The following is a 15,694-nucleotide window of genomic DNA, read 5'->3' on the forward strand; positions in this document are numbered from 1 at the left end:
TTTGTTTTGTTTTTAAGGTCCAGTTAAGGTGCTCTGTTGAATTTCTCAAGCCATTCCTATGACAAACTCCTGGGCCGGGGTGGAGCTGCTTGCAGAGTTCCATGCCTTTGTCCTGTCCTGCCCCTGCAGAGTGTGTGAAGGATTTGATTCGGTACTTGAGGCATGAGGACGAGACCCGAGACATACGGCAGCAGCTGGGGGCAGCCCAGATCCTGCAGAGTGACCTCCTGCCCATCCTCACCCAACACCGCCAGGACAAGCCTCTCTTCGATGCTGCCGTCAGGTTGAGTCCCCAGGCTTTTGTCTTCAAGCCGCTGGGTGTTGGTGTGGGTGCTTGGGGAGGAGGTTCTACGACGTCTCGCACCACCATTGTCCCCACAGGCTGATGGTGAACCTGACCCAGCCAGCCTTGCTCTGCTTCGGCAGCCTTCCCAAGGAGCCCAGCTTCCGGCACCATTTTTTGCAAGTGCTGTCCTACCTGCAGGCCTACAAAGAGGTGTGGCTTTCCTGCTGGCTCCCTGGGGCAGAGTTCTCGGGTAGTAAGGCAGTAAGGTAGAAGGGTAGTAAGGCAGGAGCGAGGGGTGGTATTTAAGGCCCCTTCTCCCATTCCGCAGGCCTTTGCCAGTGAGAAAGTTTTTGGCGTTATCAGTGAAACCTTGTACGAGCTGCTGCAGCTGGTAAGCATGCCTCCAACTGACATGATCCCGTGGGCCAGTTAACACCTTATAGCTCGCTTGCCTCGGTAGCGCTCCAGCCTAGGCATGAGAAGAAGGGGTCATGCCTGGAGATGTGATTCTAGCCTTTGGGAATACAGTTGTCCCCTCCCTCGCTCTGTCTGCATCGGGGTTGCTTGAACGTTCCCTCCTCTTGCTTCTGGATCCCAGTGCTCGTGCACGCCCCCGCCCTCCAGCCAGAGGGGGTGCCCCTGCGTGCCGTGTGGGGCCTGCGTCTCACTCTCCTTCTTCGGACCAGGGCTGGGAAGAGCGGCAGGAAGAGGACAACCTGCTGATTGAGCGGATCCTGCTGCTGGTCCGAAATATTCTGCATGTCCCCGCCGACCCCGATCAGGATAAAGTAAGAGCGTTGGGTAGGCTGAGTTCGGTCCTGGTTGGGTTTCGGGGCCCATTTTAGGCTTCTCTGTCTTCCAATGAGATGGGGCAAAGAAGCGGGGTTATTGGAATGAGTGGAGAGCATCAGGGCAGGGCAGTAGAACCGAATGGCCCTCCCTAATCCCCTCCCCACTCACTGCTCAGAGTATCGATGACGACGCCAGCGTTCATGACCAGCTTCTCTGGGCAATGCACCTCAGTGGCCTGGACGACCTGCTTCTTTTCCTGGCCAGCACACCGGCTGAACAACAGTGGAGCTTGCATGTGTTAGAGATCATCTCACTTATGTTCCGTGACCAGGTGAGACCCTGGACTGTTGCCCCAGTCCTCTCTACCCAGGTCCTTTCCCGTTCTGTTGCCAGAATTAATTGTTCTCGAAATAACCGCTACGTTATCTGCGGTCCCCGTGGGTCTGTCAGCCGCCCCAGAACATGAATTCCCGTCAGTTTAGTGGTCCTCACTCTTCTGTCTGTAGTAGAAGACCGACAATGAAGAGTGATCATCCTTTTGACTCTCCCCTCCTTTCTGCAAATCTAGAACCCCGAGCAGCTGGCAGGAGTAGGGCAGGGACGCCTGGCTCAGGAGAGGAGCACAGATGTGGCCGAGCTGGAGGTGCTGCGCCAGCGAGAGGTAGCGGAAAAGAAGACCCGAGCCTTCCAGCGAAGCAACAGGTGGGTCTCTCCCCACGCTCCCTCTCCTGGGCTGGGCCGTGCTGACGGCCCTGGGCCAGTCGAAGCCCGTGTGGCCGGACAATTGTACTGCACGCGGATGTGCTGAGGAAATTTGAGAACAGGGATAAAGCTTCCAATGAATTGAGGACTCACCCCGAAGGTTTTTGTTTTTCTCCTGTAGGCATTCTCGATTTGGGGGTTCCTACATTGTCCAGGGTCTGAAATCCATTGGGGAGAGGGACGTCATCTTTCACAAAGGTCTTCACAATGTGAGTATGCTCACGTCTGGGGCAGGAATGCCGTGGGGCTGAAGGACCAGACCGCAGAAGGGAACGTTTCTCTGAAGGTAGAGCTTCTAGGTACTTGGGCCTAGAGAGCTGGAGACGGTAAAAGGGAAAGGGCCGTGGGCATAAGCCATATTGTCCTCACTTCTGTCTTTACGTAGACCCAAACAAAGGGAGAGAACCTACTAAGAGTTTCTTGTGAGAGAATTGTAGCCCCAGGAATCTGGGGAGAGGGGAGAGCGCTGGCCAGGATTAATTCTAGCCCCGCACCCTACATCCCCAGCTCCAAAACTACAGTTCCGATTTGGGGAAGCAGCGGCGAAGGGTCCCTAAACGGCGCCAGGCTGCCCGGGAGCTGTCCACTCAGCGCCGCTCGGCCCTCAACGTGCGACTCTTCCTCAGAGACTTCTGCTCCGAGTTCTTGGAGAACTGTTACAACCGGCTCATGGGGGCGGTGAAGGTGAGGACCTTGGACGGCTAGAACTGGGGAGGAGAGAGGAGAGGGGAGAGGGGCTGGGGGAGCAGGTGTGGATAAGCAGAGCAACTTGGGGAGGAGCCCGTGGTGTGAGGCCGACCCAGGCAGGTGTGTGGACCAGGAGGTGGGAAGGGTTTAGAGTAGCGGTTCTCAACCTGTGGGTCATGACCCCTTTGGGTGTCGAACGACCCTTTCACAGGGGTTGCCTAACACATCCTGCATATCAGATATTTACAGGACAACTCATAACAGCAAAACGACAGTGATGAAATAGCGATGAAAATTGTGTTATGGTTGGGAGGGTCCCCACAACATGAGGAACTGTTTGAAAGGGTCGCGGCATGCAGAAGGAAGGTCGAGAACCGCTGGTTTAGAGGCTCCTGCGAAGCGTTAGGGAAAGATGTCAGCAGGGAGGTCTTGGTGACAAAAGAGGCTCTGGAGAAATTGGCCCCAAAGAAGGGGAAAGAATGTGGAGAGACTCAAGAGAGGTGTTGGAACTTGTGGCTCCCAGAGCCCTGTCCCAGGGTGTGCAGGGTGCCCGCTGCCGTCCCGGGACGGGAGGACGTGGAAAGCCCTGAGGTCCGAGCCGGCCTGTGTTCTCTGGGCATCAGGATCACCTGCTTCGGGAGAAGGCCCAGCAGCACGACGAGACCTACTACATGTGGGCGTTGGCTTTCTTCATGGCCTTCAACCGAGCCGCCGCCTTCCAGCCAGGCCTGATTTCCGAGACCCTCAGCGTCCGGACCTTCCACTTCATTGAGCAGAACCTGACCAACTACTATGAGATGATGCTGACCGACCGCAAGGAGGCCGCGTCCTGGGCACGCCGGTGAGGCGGGTGGGCGCTGAAATCAGCGTGGGCATTCTTGGCCAGACTCTGGCTGCCTGAGCCCTGGGTGATGTCCCCATCCCATCCCCCCCTTGTTCAGCCTGGGAGACCGGGACTGTTTTGGGGAGGAGTAGGTTTTTCATGCAGGGGGTGCTGCGTTGATGAGCCGGAGCCTTGAGTGAGTCTCCAGATCATCCTTTGTCCTGGCCTCGCAGGATGCACTTGGCTCTGAAGGCCTATCAGGAGCTGCTGGCCACAGTGAACGTAATGGATATGTCCCCGGACGAGGCCGTGAGGGAGAGCAGCCGCGTCATCAAGAGTGAGGCCCTGGTCTGGTCCCCCCGCCCCCGGCCAGAAGCTCTCTTCCCAGCCCCGTCCACCTCTTGCTCCTGAGCTCTGCAGACCAGCCCTCTCATGCCTCGCTCTTCCCTCTTCCTAGACAACATCTTCTATGTGATGGAGTACCGAGAACTCTTCCTAGCGCTCTTCCGAAAATTCGATGAGAGGTGCCAGCCCCGCTCCTTCCTTCGTGACCTGGTGGAAACAACCCATCTTTTCCTCAAGATGCTGGAGCGGTTCTGTCAGAACAGAGGGAACCTGGTGGTGCAGGTAGTGGGCAGCCCCAGGGTGTGCGAAGACCTGGAGGACCGCAGAGGAGCATGGGGGGCGCTCTTTCATCTCACATTTCCTGCAGCTCAGTCGTGTCCATTAGAACCGCTCTGAACCCGAAAGACCAACGGTTGGTTTGTGTCACCACTGTCCTCGTTCCTTGTTGTGGTAGTGCTACCCCATTTGCTGCTACTATTGCCAGTGAGCGATTCTAGCTCGTAGGGACTCGATATAGATTTGCCGTAAGTAACTGAAGTCCACGCAGCAAACATTAATTGAATACCGATCATGTACCTCGGCACACAGGCCCTGAGAACTGATCTCGGAATTTAATTTTGCTGTAGGGTTTCCTAGCTGTGCCCGCAGCACTGTCCTGAGATGGTAAGAGCCGCAAAGGCAGGCGCTCTGGGACCTCGTCCTGTGGGAGTCACTGGTAGAAAAAGTCAAGCTGCTGCTCTTGTTCGTCCCCCAGCTCCCTAAAACCGGAATGATAATCTGGCTCTGATTCACTCCCACTTACCACCTGACTCGGCAACTCTGCCCCTGTGGGTTTCCGAGACTCTGAAGTCTTCCTGGGAATAGAAAGCCTCACCTTTCTCCCGAGGAGCAGCTGGTGGTTTCAAACTGCTGACCTTGAGGCTGTCAGCCCGGCAGGGAGCCACCACACCCCAGGGCTCCTGGTTCTCTGAATAAAGGACTTTGTTTGGGGGGGATGGCGTGAGTTTTGCACCAGAAGCTTCCTATCATTTCAGTTGTTGCCGCTTAAAATCCTGTTAGAACTGAACTTGAAAGTGGTGCCGGTGCAGCTTTGTTAAACGGGATGTTTACACTCCAAGTTCTGGGGTATGATCAGAAGCGGCAAAACACAAAAGAAAAGCTCTTCTGGCTGCGAGTCCATCGGACTCCTGGCAACCCTGCAGGGCAGGGCAGAGCTGCCCCTCGGGTTTCTGGAGGTGGACCTCCTCATCTCCCTCCTTCAACCCCCCTTTTGTTGGCACCACCTGGGCGGCTCCCCACTCACGTTAGGTGCTCCCGGGTGCATGCGATCTCAGACGCTGTGGCTTTTATGCAATTCTCACAACCACCTAAGGGGATTTGCATCGAGCTGTTCTGCCATTTTGTTTAACATGTTGCATGTAAGTGTCCAGAATCAGGCCTCAGATCCAGATCTTCTTGGACTTCAGAGCTTGCCCCCTCCATCTCCAGTGTCTGGTGGTCACTTCCTTGAATGGAGCATGAGTCCTCTGTACTATGAACCTCAGGTCCCGGGCCATCTTATAGGCCTTTTGAGGTCCCATGCCAGAGACTGTGACTTGTGGGGAGGTAGGATTTGAGTATTGACTCTATTTTCTTGCTTTTTAAGAGAGAAAAAGAATTAGCGTTTCTATTCATGTAGTGCTTCCCATATTTCAAAGCCTTTTCATGTAGAACTTCTTCTATATGATCCTCCTAGCTCCTCAGCTTCCTCCACAGGCTTCTGCTTATGGTGTCCCCACCTTTAGGGATTCTCTGAACTGGGCCAGGTGCTGTTCCTGTGTTCCAGTCCCACATTTCATGCTCACCGTCTTGTAGCTCTCATCCTCCCTCACTGTCACCCCATTACTTGTTTATCGATCTGTCCGGTTAGTTAATTTTCCCATCGGGAGAAAGGCCTCCGTGCCACCCTGTGTTCTCACACGGTTCTCTTCCCTCTAGAACAAACGAAAGAAGAGAAAGAAGAAGAAGAAGAAGGTGTTGGACCAGCCTGCTGCTTCTGGCAGTGGCCCTCTCAGCCCAGAGGAGCTGGAGGCTATGTGGCCAGCCCTGGCTGAACAGCTACAGTGCTGCCCCCAGGTAGGTGGTCGCAGAAGTCCTGTCTTTCCTGAGCGGGTGCCCTGGGTAGACCATCCTGGTTTCCCTCCTCTCAGCTCCCGAAGCCTTGTCTTCCTCCAGGCCCCGGAGCTCAGTGTGGACTCTGTGGTTCCCTTTGACGCTGCCTCGGAGGTGCCTGTGGAGGAGCAGCGGGCAGAAGCCATGGTGCGGATCCAAGACTGCCTCCTGGCTGGCCGGGTGCCGCAGGCTCTGCGCCTCCTGAGGTCTGCTCGGTAAGAACTGGCCTCCCAGCTCCTGGGCTTCAGGGCCACAGGAGGCTCTCAGGCTTCAAAAGAGAGGCGCCCGTCAGAATCTCGGGGCTCAAGACTGAGCAGTAGGTCCTGGGGGGTTGATGGTGGTGGCTGTTTTGAGACTGACCAGAAAGCACAGTTAACTAGGAAAAAAAATAAAAATAAACTAACCATACTCGTCAGAGATAACCGTTATTAACCTTTGATGAGTAACCTTCCTGAATGTTTCTCCCCCACTCTGTGGTCTGTAGACTGACTGTACCCATGCCCTCTTTTACAAAGAAGAAATGCTGCACGTGCTGATTAGTATCTTTCTTTTCTTCACTTATCAATACATTGTGAGCACCATTTTTGCTCAGATACGTTCCTATAATTGTTAATGGCTGTGAAATACCATTATGTGACTATGCACATTTGCATAAATTAAGTAGATTGTGTGTCTTTTGTTCTTCTATGATTTCCATTGGAAGGTGGCTTAGGAGATTTGTTTTAGTTTCTCCTAGAGTGTTTTTTTTTAATTGGAGAATGTTTTGTTGCATGTATGTTGCAGATATCGTCGCAGTCCATAATTCTTGTTTTTTGTTACGAAAATTGAGTTCACTAAAAAACATCCCCACATTCCAGAACTCAAATAGATCATGCATACTCATACAATTGCTACTACAATCAGTTTCAAAGCATCGAATTTCTCCTTGAGCGCTTTGATATCAGCTCCCCTTTATCCCCTCCTTCCCCAGAACCCTTGTTGTTGTTATATATAATCATTATGATTCTGTTGTTTATATCTTAATATACATATGATTGGTACATGATCTTAATTGTACACGTGACCATACACAGGTCTGACAGTATTGATGGAGTGAACCCTATGCCTTAATAGTTAGAGCAGAGGAAATATTAAAGAGCTAGAGGAAAGTTATGTGTTTTATCAGTGCATCCCGCACCCTGAATGCCTCACCACCACCACCACCCCTGGGTGCCCCCTCTGTGAGAGCCTGCCCCTAGAGTTCTTTTGTTTAATCTTTGAGGTAACCCTGCATTCTCTTTCTGGCTAATAAATGAAATAAGTCTGAATCACTTCTCCCAGGTCCAACTGTCCCTCAGCTTCTCTCGGTTTAAAATCTTGTGTCTCTCCGCACCCCAGGGAGGTGTGGCCAGAAGGCGATGTGTTTGGCTCTGAAGACATTTCCCCAGAGGAAGAGGCCCAGCTGCTGAAGCAGATCCTCTCTGCGCCTCTTCCCCGTGAGTTTCCATTCCCTTCCCAGCCGGGACCAGCCAGCTCCCTTCTAGCATGTGAGTGACCCAGTCCCCCACTCACTTTTCCTATAGGGCAGCAGGGGCCAGAGGAACACGGGGTGGAGGAGGAAGAGGAGGAAGAAGAGGAGGAGGAAGAGTTGCAAGTGGTCCAGGTGTCGGAGAAAGAATTTAATTTTCTGGACTACCTGAGACGGTGCGGGCCAAGAGGACCGAGTTGGTCCGGGGGTGGAGGCTGGAGCCATGAGGGTGAGCCCTGTCCTTAGGCTGACGCCCTCTCCCGCCCTGTCCTGGTGCAGCTTCGCTTGCTCGACCGTGGTCCGAGCCTACGTGCTGCTGCTGCGGAGCTACAAGCAGAACAGTGCCCACACGAACCACTGCGCTGTCAAGATGCTGCACCGCCTGGCCCACGACCTCAGAATGGAAGCCCTCCTTTTCCAGCTGTCCCTCTTCTGCCTCTTCAATCGTCTGCTCAGCGACCCTGCCGCTGGGGCCTACAAAGTGAGCGACTCCCACGGAGTGGTGGTCTGAAAGAGTATGGGAGCTCTGGGATCAGAGGCAGTCTTCAGGGAGATACGGGATGGTGAGGGGTGTCAGGGCCTGGGAGAGAGAAACCTGGGAGGAAATGGTTGAGGGAGCTGCATGGGGCAGGATGCTGGAGAGGGTTACGAGGGAGCTGGAGCAGAGGTAGAAGGAATGCCTAACGGGCCAGTTTATGCATGCATCTGTGCCTCACACCTCCAACCACCTCCTTCTCCCCTAGGAATTGGTGACTTTTGCCAAGTACATCTTGGCCAAGTTCTTTGCACTGGCTGCAGTCAACCAGAAAGCCTTTGTGGAACTGCTGTTCTGGAAGAACACAGCTGTGGTTCGAGAAATGACCGAGGGTTATGGCTCCCTGGATGGCGGGTGAGCTTGAGGCCAGGGAAAGATGGGCAGACGGTGGACACAGTCTCAGCCCAGAGCCTTTATGTGCTCTTTCCCCTGGTACCTCAGCTCCTCTCCTTCCCCGGGGTCCCCTCCATCCCTGCAGAACGCACCTTCACAGGGCTAGCTTGGGAAATCGCTTCATTTGACCTCTGTCTTCTTAAGTGGGAAGAGAGCAAGGAGAGGGAGGACGCATGCCCTTCACTTCTGCTAACTCGCTTCTTGGAGTTAGTTGCATCACCCTTTAGAGCAGGGGTCCTCAAACTCTTTAAACAGCAGGCCAGTTCACTGTCCCTCAGACCCGTTGGAGGGCCGGACTCTAGTTTTAAAAAAACAAACAACTGTGAACAAATTCCTATGCACACTGCACATATCTTATTTTGAAATAAAAAACCAAACGGGGCAAAAACACCCGGTGGGCCGGATAAATGTCCTCGGCGGGCCGCATGTGGCCCGCGGGCTGCAGTTTGAGGACGCCTGAGTTTAGATGAGCCCTCTGGTCTTGGCAACTTGTTCCTTTCAGAGCTGAGTAGGACAGGCCTTTGCTTTTCTCCTTTGGGGCCAACAGCCTTGTGTTTCCCCTGACCCCTTCCTCCATGAAGGTCTTCCGGTCGCAGACCTCCTGCGTGGAGCCCAGTGGAGGAGGCCCAGCTTCGGGAACTGTACCTTGCCCATAAGGACGTGGAAGGTAGGAGGAGGCCTGGAGCCAAAGCAAAAGTCAGCCTGAGCTCCTGGGCCCCGATTGACTGCCGACCTCCTTCTCCGCCTCAGGTCAGGATGTGGTGGGTATCATCTTGGCCCAACTGACCACTGCTCCTCGAACCCGCAAGCAGGTCATCCACCATCTGGTGCGGCTGGGGCTGGCCGACAGTGTCAAGGACTTCCAAAGGTAGAGGACGTGCCTGGGAGGAAACGGGGGTGGGGAAGCCTCTGTTCCCTCCCTGAGCCCCCTCTCGCGCTCATCAGGAAAGGAACCAATATTGTCCTGTGGACGGAAGACCAGGAGCTGGAATTGCAGCGGCTCTTTGAGGAGTTCCACGGCTCGGATGGTAAGTCGGGTGGAGGCTCGTGAGCCTCTAAGACAACAGCGGTTCCCAACTTGGGGGTCGAAGGACCCTTTCACAGGGGTCGCCCGATTCATAACAGTCGCAACATGACAGTGATGAAGTAGCAATGGAAATAATGTTAGGTTTGGGGGTTCACCGCAACCCGAGGAGCTGTATGAAAGGGTCACGGCATGAGGAAGGTGGAGGACCACTGCTCTGAGATGAGAGCCGTGCCGTTCCGTGTTCTTCCCTCTGTCTTATTCTCAAGGAAGGATCACCCCCATCTTTCCTCTCCGATTGCTGTATTTATAGGGTCACATTTGGAAGAATAAAGTTAAGGTCTTCCTAGAGAGCCCTGATTCTCTTTCGGAATCCCTCCCCCGTTGCTGTTGGGGAGTCACACGTTCCCTCTCCTCTAGATGTCCTGGGTCAGATCATGAGGAACATCACAGCCAAGCGCTCCCGGGCCCGAATAGTTGAGAAGCTGATGGCCCTGGGGCTGGTGACTGAGCGGCGGGAGCTGTACAAGAAACGCCGGAAGAAGTTGGCACCCTCGAGCGTGGTAATGATCTCCTTCCGGCTCTGCCCACGTGGGCCACTGAAGTGCCCCTGAGAAGTCGTCCGAGCGATTCTCCCCGTCTCAGGCTCTTTTGGTAGATCAGTTCCTCGTCTGGCCTCCTTTTCTCATTTCCCACTCCAATGATTTTCAGCCCAATGGAGAAGAGTCTCGGGAAGACTTTTACCCGGAAGAGATGGAAGAAGAAGAGAAGCTGTCGGGGGAACAGAGTGAAGAAGAGGAAGAGGAGGGCTGGGGAGCAGATGAAGGCCAGGGGAGCACAGTCCTCCCAACTGAAAGCCTTAAGCAAAACCTGCAACAGGAAGGTGAGGCTTCGGGTCGGGGGGAGAACTCAGATGAGAGCCTTGGGAGCAGGGGGCCCACGGCTTTTCCTCCTCCTCCTAGGCCTTTCTGCTCCCATCCTGTGGCTCCAGAGCTGCCTGGTTCGAGCGGCAGATGACCGGGAGGAGGATGGTAAGTGGGCAGCTGAGGATGGCGGTGGCTGGGGACCTGGTCACGGCATGGAAGACGGGGTCTTTCTTCTCCACATCCTCACCGTGAAACCACTGACCCCGGTCCAGGTTGTTCCCAGCCAGTTCCGTTGGTGCCGCTGACTGAAGAAAACGAGGAAGCCATGGAAAATGAACAGTTTCAGCAGCTGTTACGCAAACTAGGGGTTCGGCCCCCTTCCTCTGAGCAGGTAAATTCACCAACTACCATTGCTAGCACGGGCATCATGAGGGAAGTGACTCCTGCCTCCAGAATGCAACCCTTCTCCCTCGTTACAAATTGCTGACCAAGACTGGCAGCCGCTAGTCGTCCGTTTCTGGGTTCATCTTGTCTTCCACGCTGCCTGCCCGAGTTATGTTTCTAAAATGCAGTTCCGATGAGGTCAATCCCCTGTTCAGAGCACAGCTTGCAGGACAGAGTCCCGAGTGGCAGGGTGGCAGGGCTGGTTTGGCCCAGGGGCCTTTGTAGTCTCACCACCAGGCCACATGCTTTACACCCTAATCATCCTGGACTACTTCCAGTCTTCCACAAGCAGGTCTCTTTATGTCTCACCTGGTTGTCCAGACACACACACACGTTTGTGCCTTTCTGATGAACCCAGCCTTTAAGACTCAGCTCAACTGTCTCCTCTTCGGAAGAGCATCCCCTACTCTCCTTTAACTCATGACGCTAAGTATACACGTGGGCAGTTGGAATTTATTCATTCCCTTGACATGTCCCCAACTGTATCTTACTAGGCCGTGGAGTCTGTCCCGTTTACCGTCAGTCCCCAGCATCCATCCATTCATTTCTTCATTTGCCCAACAATAGATTCACTGGGAACCGCTTGATATGGCAGCCATTGGTTCTAGACTTGGATCGTAGATAAAGGAGCGTAAGTGAGGTTCCCGGCCCTTGTGGTTCTTGACGAATGTAGGCTCAGTCAGGTTGAGTCAGCGAATGCTACCAAAATCTGAAGACGGGGATCCTGATCCTTCCCCTCTGCTGTGGTTTCCGCCTCTTGGCTCCTGTAGGAAACCTTCTGGCGAATCCCAGCCAAGCTGAGCCCCACTCATCTCCGGAGAGTGGCAGCTTCCTTGAGTCAGCAGGAGGAGAAGGAAACCTTGCAACCAGACGTGGAACTTGCAGTCCCCGGGGAGGAGGAAGGGGGGCATGAAGAGGAGCACCAAGCACAGGCCCTGAGACCCCTCCTGTTAGCCCGGAAAAAGAAAGCAGGCGTGGCGCCTCCCACAGGTAGTGGCGCGACTGTTCCTCTCCTGGATGCTGACTGTGCCAACCATGTTCATCTAGGGGGCTGATGGGGTGTTTCGAGGAAGTGAGGACCCAGTCCCCTCAGTCTCTGCCTCTTCTGTGGCTCTTCCAGAGGAAGGGGCTGCTACTAGTGGGACGGAGCAGCTGCTGGTAGCTCCCAAGAAGCGACAGCTGCTGGACAGTGATGAAGAACAGGAAGGAGAGGGCACGGGCAAAGGTAGGCATTCTGAGTGGAACCTTCATCTGTCTTCTTCCCTCTACCACGCCGATAGTCAGCCTTCGAGGCAAAGTCCCAGCCTCTTCCCCCTAAACATACTGCGACATTCTCTCTGTCCCATACCATCCCCTTAGCACCGGAGCCGGGAGCTGCAGGAATCCGAAGGAAGAGGCGGTTTCCCATTGAGGATGAGGACGAGAACGACTGAAGAGCCAGAGGCCAGGGGAGAGACAAGCCCGTTTGTAGGGGGTGCGTGAATTAAAGTCGACGTTGAGAAGGGGTCACACAGGAGCCAAGGTTACTCTTGATGGACTGAAACGGTCCATTTAGGTACAGCACTTGCTGGCCACAATGCTGAACTCCTCTGCACCTGTTTTATCCCTACGCCCTGGAGAATTACTCCTCCCACCTCTCCATACAAGTGACGATTAGCGCCCCTTAGCTAATGCGAGGAGTGAGTGAGGTAAAGAGGGCACCCTGGATCCCCATATGGCTCTGTTCCTCTGGGTTCTCTGCTGCAGGTCGGTCCCAGGTCCAAACGGGAGCTTTAGGACGCCATTGAGCGGTGGGGATTTTCCATCAAATCCCCACCAGGGGCTCCCATGTTCACTTCCCCCCCTGTGGCTACCCCATAGACACCACATTTAGCACACGTCCTGTAGCTGATGTAGGGTTGTCATGTGGTCACCTCCTGTTGATGAGTGTTTTGTTTGTGGTTTTTACTGAATTAAACAAATAAAATTGAAAGTTGGTCCGCCTCGTCAACCTGCCCATCTCCAGGTCCTCCCCGCCCTTCTCCTGCTATCCTCTTGGGAGAGCTGCACTGAACGGTTAAACGAATCAATAGTGCTCCTTTCTGTTTTCCAACCCCCCACACCCCGATTGGAAGCCACAAAAATCAACCTTAAGTTCTTGTGTGTGGGATAAATCTGTGGATAACCAAGTACAAAAACAAGGCGAAGACCCTGGTAACGGCTGATAAACCTATATCGATGCATTGGCCTATTCAGGACATTTCATCTATGTGAGATTAGAACACATTGGCCCTTTTGTGTCTAATTTATTTTACTCCGCATGATGTTTTCAAGGTTCTTTCATGTTGTAGCTTGTATCAGAACTTAATTTCTTCTTATGGCTGAGAAATACTTCATTTTCTATATCTGCTACCTTGTGATCGGGTTTTTTCCCAACTTGGCAGAGCTAGAATTCTCAGTGGTTTGGCAGTGTAGACATGGTAACTCTCCATGAGCTCTCCTAGGGATGTCACCTGCTCCCAATATAAGTGAACACCGTGGGAAAGCTTACTTGCTTGCTTTTTGCTGGACCTGGGTCCTGCCTCTGCCTCCTCCGCCCTCTGATTCTTTGGTCTCAATGACCTGTTGTCTATATTACTTGCTGATCCCAGTTTCTTCTGACGTCCAATGTCATCTTTTCTGCCTTTGCCTTTTGAATGACCTTTTGATTTCTTCATGATGATGTCCTTCGCGTCACTGCACGGCTCGTCTGGTATTCAGTTATTGATGTTCATTCCACCAAATTACTCCTGAGATGGTCTCTGAATTCAGGTGGGATGTACTTACAGTGTGCTTTGGCTCTCGGGGGCTTGTTTTCACATTCAGAAAAGTTTCAATATGGACCTGTACTCATCTGGGTAGAGTAGAGAAACAAAATTCATAGACATTCATGTGTAGAAGAAAGAGCTTTATATAAAAGACCAATTGTATCTTGAGAAAACATCCCAACCCAGTCCATAAGATCAAATCCATAAGTCTGGTATTAACCCATATGTCCAATACCAATCTCTAAATTCCCCTTCAGACTCACGAAACACATGTAGTGACACCAAATACAAGATCACAGGCCACTAGGTGGAAAGTCTTGTGGATCCAGTGGCAGTGTAAGCATCTCAGTGCTGGCGTGGGTCTCCACGTGGTTCCTCCAGCTCCAGGGCACTAGGGTAGCTCCACCCGTCTTGTCAGCAGGAAGGTCTCCCAGGGAGGGAGGGAGGGAGTGTCCTGCCTCCAGCAAGCTATTTATCTCCTTGGTGTTTCCAGATGAGGTCATCAAGCTGCGACCTGATTGACAGGCCAGACTCCACCCCTTCCTCAAGTTGACAAATGATGTAACTGCCACAGGACCCCACGGTCAAAAGTTGCAATCAAACTACTATGCAGTAGTGCAATTCAGGATGCCCAGCTAAGATTCCTGGAAGTGACAAGGGCTAAGTCCATGAGAGAAATGAAGTCCATTGCTAGCACTACTGGATCAATAATACATGGTGGATTCTAGCACTTCCTGCAAAATCTGCTTATGAATAATGGATATGGTGAATGGGTGCCCATAGAACGGCGACACAATGTGAAGTATGTGATCTGTACATGTAAAACATTGTGAACTCATCTAGGTGTGGTGATATTTATTACTGCCAAAACGAACTAATAATATGAATAGCCACAGGTTTTCAACATCTACCACAAGCTTTTTCTTTTTAACTGGTGATTTGAATAGTGTAGGTTATGTGTTAGGTGCTAACCACCAAGTCAGCAGTTTGGACCCACCAGTCACTCGATAGAAGAAAACAGGCCTTCTGCTCCCGTAAGGATTTGCTGCCTTCGAAACTCCTAAGAGCAGTTCTACTCTGCCTATAGGGTCACTATGGGTTGGAGTTCACAATGACAGTGATTTTGGTTTTTCATAAAAAACAATTGGTTTTCGTTCAATAATGCATACACATGGTTCATGCTATTAACTACAACTCCTATAGCTCCATAATTTTTTCCCCACTTCCTCCCTATGATGACCAGTTCTATTCATCCGTGTTTGCTAGCCCTTCCTGCCGTCGGAAGTTTTATGTCTGGATCAGCTGCCCTACGGATCTGTGGTTGATTATCCTAAGCAGCAGTTCTCAACCTGGGGGTCGAACGACCCTTTCACAGGGGTCACGATTCCTAACAGTAGCAAAATGACAATTATGAAGTAGCAACGGAAATCATTTCATGGTTGAGGAACTGTATTAAAAGGGTTGCGGCATTCGGAAGGTTGAGGACCACTGTTCTAAGCGATGCATACAGTGCTTCTTCCCTGGTTATTGTCCACTCTACAGGCCAGTCTTTCATTTGGCTGAAAGCTGAATGACAGGGTTGGGTTGGGTTCCAGACTTGAAGTGTGTCTGAGGATCATCGTCTCAGTTATTCCACTAGTCTTTGTCCCACCATTGAACTGGGTCTTTTTAAATTTGTAAGATTTTGAAGTTTGTTCTTGACTTTTCTCCCACTCCTGCAGGGCCTCTGAGCGTCCTCAGTCGTGGGACCTGGATGCCTTCCAGCTCTTTCGGTCTCAGGATCATGGGGGCCGTGGTTCTGGTGGTCCAGTCGTCCTCTGGCCCCGTTTTTGCCATGTAACTCTGATTTTTGTTACTCTTCTCTACCCTGGGCAGCCAATAGTTGCACCTTTGATTTCTGTTCCCAGCCTTTGAGAATTGACTGAATAGCAGTGGGCTCGTTGACTTCCGCCGTGTTCTGTTCCGTAGGGGTTTAATAACCACCTGCTCTGTATAGCTTACGTTGTGCTGAATCGGTGGTTAGTCTGCTCCTACGAAACTATCCTCACCTGTCGTTGTGCTGCACAAACTATTGCTACAGGCTGAGTCGGCAGTCCCTGCATACTTGCCCTTCACTTCTCAAATAGACAACTGGGCAGTATTAGAAGTATGAATGCGGCTACCCAACAAGAGTCGAGGGAAATCATTCAAAGTCATTCGCCTTGATTTTTAGTTGAATAACAATGTTTCCAATGTCAACTATTGAAGCAACTTAAGAAAAGGCTAATAATTTTAAGTAACTATTTTGTCTGGA

At 52.4% G+C, this 15,694-nt stretch overlaps 1 protein-coding gene across 1 annotated transcript in view; it reads left to right on the forward strand.

Annotated features, from left to right (window-relative positions):
• Positions 1-12,587, forward strand: part of TIMELESS (timeless circadian regulator) — a 22,869-nt gene extending 10,282 nt beyond the window's left edge. Inside the window, exons 4-30 of the mRNA XM_004700550.2 lie at positions 130-283; positions 382-496; positions 615-677; positions 973-1,074; positions 1,254-1,409; positions 1,647-1,780; positions 1,962-2,049; positions 2,348-2,524; positions 3,151-3,368; positions 3,584-3,687; positions 3,808-3,977; positions 5,673-5,810; positions 5,910-6,061; positions 7,224-7,321; positions 7,409-7,529; positions 7,633-7,834; positions 8,097-8,242; positions 8,863-8,948; positions 9,032-9,149; positions 9,227-9,309; positions 9,726-9,868; positions 10,017-10,188; positions 10,268-10,336; positions 10,444-10,562; positions 11,386-11,605; positions 11,736-11,840; positions 11,975-12,587. Of these exons, the coding sequence (XP_004700607.2) occupies positions 130-283; positions 382-496; positions 615-677; positions 973-1,074; positions 1,254-1,409; positions 1,647-1,780; positions 1,962-2,049; positions 2,348-2,524; positions 3,151-3,368; positions 3,584-3,687; positions 3,808-3,977; positions 5,673-5,810; positions 5,910-6,061; positions 7,224-7,321; positions 7,409-7,529; positions 7,633-7,834; positions 8,097-8,242; positions 8,863-8,948; positions 9,032-9,149; positions 9,227-9,309; positions 9,726-9,868; positions 10,017-10,188; positions 10,268-10,336; positions 10,444-10,562; positions 11,386-11,605; positions 11,736-11,840; positions 11,975-12,048 (3,527 nt within the window). The 3' untranslated portion in view covers positions 12,049-12,587. The remainder of the gene's footprint in view (positions 1-129; positions 284-381; positions 497-614; positions 678-972; positions 1,075-1,253; positions 1,410-1,646; positions 1,781-1,961; positions 2,050-2,347; positions 2,525-3,150; positions 3,369-3,583; positions 3,688-3,807; positions 3,978-5,672; positions 5,811-5,909; positions 6,062-7,223; positions 7,322-7,408; positions 7,530-7,632; positions 7,835-8,096; positions 8,243-8,862; positions 8,949-9,031; positions 9,150-9,226; positions 9,310-9,725; positions 9,869-10,016; positions 10,189-10,267; positions 10,337-10,443; positions 10,563-11,385; positions 11,606-11,735; positions 11,841-11,974) is intronic.
• The last annotated feature ends 3,107 nt before the right edge of the window (positions 12,588-15,694 follow it).

This window comes from Echinops telfairi, unplaced genomic scaffold (genome assembly GCF_000313985.2).
Source record: "Echinops telfairi isolate 266 unplaced genomic scaffold, ASM31398v2 ScPeMD7_2;HRSCAF=8, whole genome shotgun sequence".
In the NCBI taxonomy this organism is placed as follows: domain Eukaryota; kingdom Metazoa; phylum Chordata; class Mammalia; order Afrosoricida; family Tenrecidae; genus Echinops; species Echinops telfairi.